This window comes from Onthophagus taurus, chromosome 8 (assembly GCF_036711975.1).
Source record: "Onthophagus taurus isolate NC chromosome 8, IU_Otau_3.0, whole genome shotgun sequence".
NCBI lineage: Eukaryota > Metazoa > Arthropoda > Insecta > Coleoptera > Scarabaeidae > Onthophagus > Onthophagus taurus.
The window spans coordinates 18,786,620-18,790,895 of NC_091973.1; the positions used below are offsets into that span (position 1 = coordinate 18,786,620).

The following is a 4,276-nucleotide window of genomic DNA, read 5'->3' on the forward strand; positions in this document are numbered from 1 at the left end:
CCTATTTAAGGCGGCCGGGTTTCCATCAGCGGGCAATTCCAACCGAACTCCGAAGCGACAACAACAGCGACAACGATAACAGCGACAACAAGCCAGCACTTCAACCGCCAATTCGAAGACGACCCCTTTCGTCTTAAAAAAAATTTGAGGGTTTTTTTTTGTACATATTTTGTAAATAAATTATTTCGTTTTATTCAACAACTGTTGTTTCTTCTTCGGCGCAATCCATCCCCCGTAACAGAAGCATCCTCTTTTAGTTTCTTATTTCATTTGTTTCATTTTTTTTTTGAAATTTGTCTATTTGGGTTTAATCATGGCTGACAAACTTGCGAAATTAATCCTAAAACGTACTACTTTTATTAATCAAATTTCTGAAACACTCGCATTCGGACATGCCTTACCTTCCAATCCTGTTAATCCTATGCAAAATCAAATTTTTTCTGAAAGAGCAAGCGATGTTTCCACGATTTACGGTAATTTTCAAACGGCACACAATTCAATCATTGGTCTCTGTAATGAAGCCAAGTTCAACGCTCAAGATGCCATTCGTAAACAAGTGGATTTAGAATATTATGAAATTAAAGCCTTACTTCACCAATTATCAGAACCAGCTACATCAGCAAATGTTCTCTCCCCAGTAAATACAAATTGACTAAACTTCAAATTCCAATTTTTGATGGAAATTATAAAAATTGGCACACGTTTTTCGATCTATTCAGAACCATGGTACATGAAAACCAGTCACTATCTCCTATTGCAAAATATCAGTATCTACTCACATCGTTAACTGGAGAAGCCTTTAATCTGTTGAAAGGATTTCCGGTAACGGAAGCCAATTATAATATCGCCTATAATACATTAAAGGGACGTTATCAGAACAAACGCCATTTGGCGACGCTTTACTTCAAGGAAGTCACTAATCTAAAACCTCTGAAGGAGGATTCTCCTAAGAGTTTTCGTTCCCTTATAGATATCTTTCAAGAAAATGTAGAAGGTTTTCGTACATTGGGCTTTCCCGTAGATCAATGGGATTTTCTATTATTTAACTTGTTACTTCAGAAAATTAATTCTTTTATTAAAGCTACTTTTGAAGCCGAACATTCGGAATTTGAGATCCCGACATATAAGCAACTAATTGCGGTTCTAGAAAAGAATGCAAAAGCTTTAGAGACAGTACCTTTAACATCAAATGATAAAACTTCCCAGAGCCGTTCAAAAAAAATATAAGCAATAAATATGTAAATTTAAAAATTGAACAAGGATCTTCCAATTCTGTCAATTTCCAATGTCTTTTATACAAAGAAAATCATCCTATTTATCGATGTCATTTATTTCGATGTCATTTTAGTTTAAGTAAAAGGCATACAACACATCAATGTAAATCTACACATCAATGTCACACATGCAAACAGCATCACCATACTTTATTACACCTTAAACCTTCAAGCACACCTAGTATTCATGTTGGAACGTCCTACAATGAAAATCAATATTCTATTGAGGAGGATAAACACAACATTCTCTTACCTATCGCTACTTTAAACATTAAAGATCAAAGAAAATACTCGAAGATTCTTCCCGTGAATAAAGTTGGTTTTATGTGACCTTTCTTTAGTCCATTGGAGTTACGCAGATGATACCAAGTTGATTTTTCTTCAGGAAAAAAAAGATATTTGGTCGGATCGTCCCAATGAGGTAGATGTTACTAATTTTCAACAAGAAAGTCGTCTCGGAAAGAAGTCCGTACTAGAAGGGTAAGGTTCCCGAAGAGATTTCGGATCAAAATATTTTCCCCCAGGAATAAAAGTTATTGAAAATTGCTCTCCGTAATAAAAACCTGTATAAAGAAACCAAAGAAATAAAAAAATTGAAGAATAGTTGTAGGATTTTTTTTTGTAGTTCTAGGATAGTTGAGATGAATGAATGGGTGGCTGAATGGTTGAAAGGTGAAGGATGAAAGTGAAAGGGTGTAAGAATTAATAAAGGAAACCTTAGAAAATTCCTCAGGTGGTCGAGGTTTTAGACCAGAGTAAAATGTAGAAAATAATAAGAAATACGCTTAAATCCGGATAATCCGTAAAAGAAAATCACTTTTCCCACAGTTATACTTAAGTGATAAAATGTAAATAAAAATTTAAAAAAATAGGAATTTATGCAACTCAAAATACTCTAAGATAAGACAAGTCACAAACATTAAACAAATAAAACATACATACATTTTTGGAATGTAACAATGTTTTCTACGAAACAACTCAACAAGTTTTCAAATATTCGATAATTTGACGTAAGTTTTTAATTATAACCAGACATGTAGTTTATTTTTTAAGAATACATACTTCGGAAGGTGCCTTAAAAGGGCGAAACCGGTCAAGGCGCAATTAGTAATAAATAAAGTCCATTGTTTAAGTGCACGTTAGTATATCTTTATTCCAAATTACAACACAATGGTCAGCAAGGAAAATCAAGCCATATTGAATATTTGTCTTTATTAAGATCAAGTCGGAACGTCATCGAAAAGAACCGTTTTTGAAACGTGTTTGAAATTTGTGAGGACCAAAAAGGTATTATTCCTAGAATAATTCATTCTTACTTTTTTAGGAACATATGTCCAACGGTAAATTCGACACCACAGAAATTCGTAGCAGATATTGAAAGTAACGAAGATTTGCCGACTCTTAAAATGCATTTTTGTTAAAAGAACCTCTTTAAGTACGCTATTGCATGCAATGAATTTTAGGTAAGTGTTTTAAAATCTGCAGTAAATAAAAATCTAATACATTTCTTATAGGTATGTTAAAAGGGGAAAAATGCAATAATGGTGGAGAAAGATGAAATTATTTCTTGGCGGCGACATTACCTTCAACAAATACGCGACTTTCGACAAGAAGGAAGACCGATATATAACATGGACGAAACTTGGATTAACGCAGGACACACTGTGGGTAAGGTTCGGACAGATATGTCAGTTAATTCGGCCAGACAAGCTTTTGTAGATGGTTCGTCCACAGGTTTAAGGAGTCCACCCGGGAAAGGAAAACGGCTAATTATCGTCTATATCGGAAGTGAAGAGGGATTTGTTGAAGATGGACAGTTGGTCTTCCGATCGAAAAAATCTGGAGATTATCACGATTGAAATGAATTCAACGCATTTTGAAGAATGGTTTGTCAGCATATTTGCGAAGTTCAAGGAGAATGCGGTAATTGTAATGGACAATGCCCCATATCACAGCAGGAAACTGGATAAGCGCCCAACGACATCGGACAAAAACGCAACAATACAAGATTGGTTGAAGAAGAAGAATGTTTCGTACGAAGAAAACACCTTGAAAAGTGATCTAGTACGTCTTGTTAAAGAAAACGCAACGTCAACTTCGTATGTAGTAGATGAATTAGTAAAAAATAGTTCATGCTTCGTTTTGCTATTGCCTCCGTATCACTGTGAGTTAAACCCAATAGAGCTCATATGGGCTCAAATAAAAGGATATGCTGCTCGCGCTAATAATACTTTTAAAATTTCAGATGTTTTGAAATTGTTCCATGAGGCATTAACCCACGTCAGTACAGAAGATTGGACGAAGTCGATTGAACATGTAAAGAAAAAGGAAGAAGAAATGTGGATGATGGATGGTATGTATGGTAGCAATATACAACCCTTGATAATTCATTTGGAAGAAGAAGGTTGAGAAGGTGAAGAAGGTTGTTGAATTCTGTTATGTCATTTAATAGCAAATCATTATCATTTTTATTATTAATATGTATAAAATATTACTCGTAGAGGTCCAGTTCTCTGGATTTTTTAATTTTCTTGAGAAGTTTGGCGTTTTCTAAAGAAGATTTATGGTTGTTATTCTTTAAATGCTTAAAGACGGGGGAAGACTCTTTGGTAAAGTGTCCTTTGATTCTGGTTTTAAGGCTTCTACCAGTTTGGCCTATGTAAAAATGTTTACATTCATTACATCTTAATTCGTAAACTCCATTAAGTTCTAACTGGTTAAATTTATGCTTGTTATTAGTAATTCACTGACCTAGTTTGTTATTGGAGGTAAAAGCTGGTGTGAGATTGTGTTTGGAAGGATTTTTCTTAAATGTAACTGTAATCCAGGATTACATGGAATTGAAATGTATTTAGGTGGTGTTTTGTAATGAGGATATAGCAGTTTTGAATACAGCCGATAAAAACCGGGTTCAAAAAAAAGGTGCTGGTTTCAAATAATTTTCTTTGAAATAAAAACAAGTTTGAAAACTAAAAAAGGTGTATAATTACCTAATCCTAATT

The 4,276-nt window shown here is 34.2% G+C and overlaps 1 protein-coding gene across 1 annotated transcript; it reads left to right on the forward strand.

Annotated features, from left to right (window-relative positions):
* The first annotated feature begins 3,134 nt into the window (after positions 1-3,134).
* On the forward strand, positions 3,135-3,683 carry LOC139431344 (uncharacterized). Its single transcript, XM_071198999.1, has one exon. It carries the CDS (start codon positions 3,135-3,137, stop codon positions 3,681-3,683), a length of 549 nt encoding a protein of 182 aa, XP_071055100.1.
* The last annotated feature ends 593 nt before the right edge of the window (positions 3,684-4,276 follow it).

Coding starts and splice junctions, on each gene's coding strand:
- LOC139431344 (XM_071198999.1), top strand. CDS start 3,135: ATGAATTCAACGCATTTTGAAGAATGGTTTGTCAGCATATTTGCGAAG.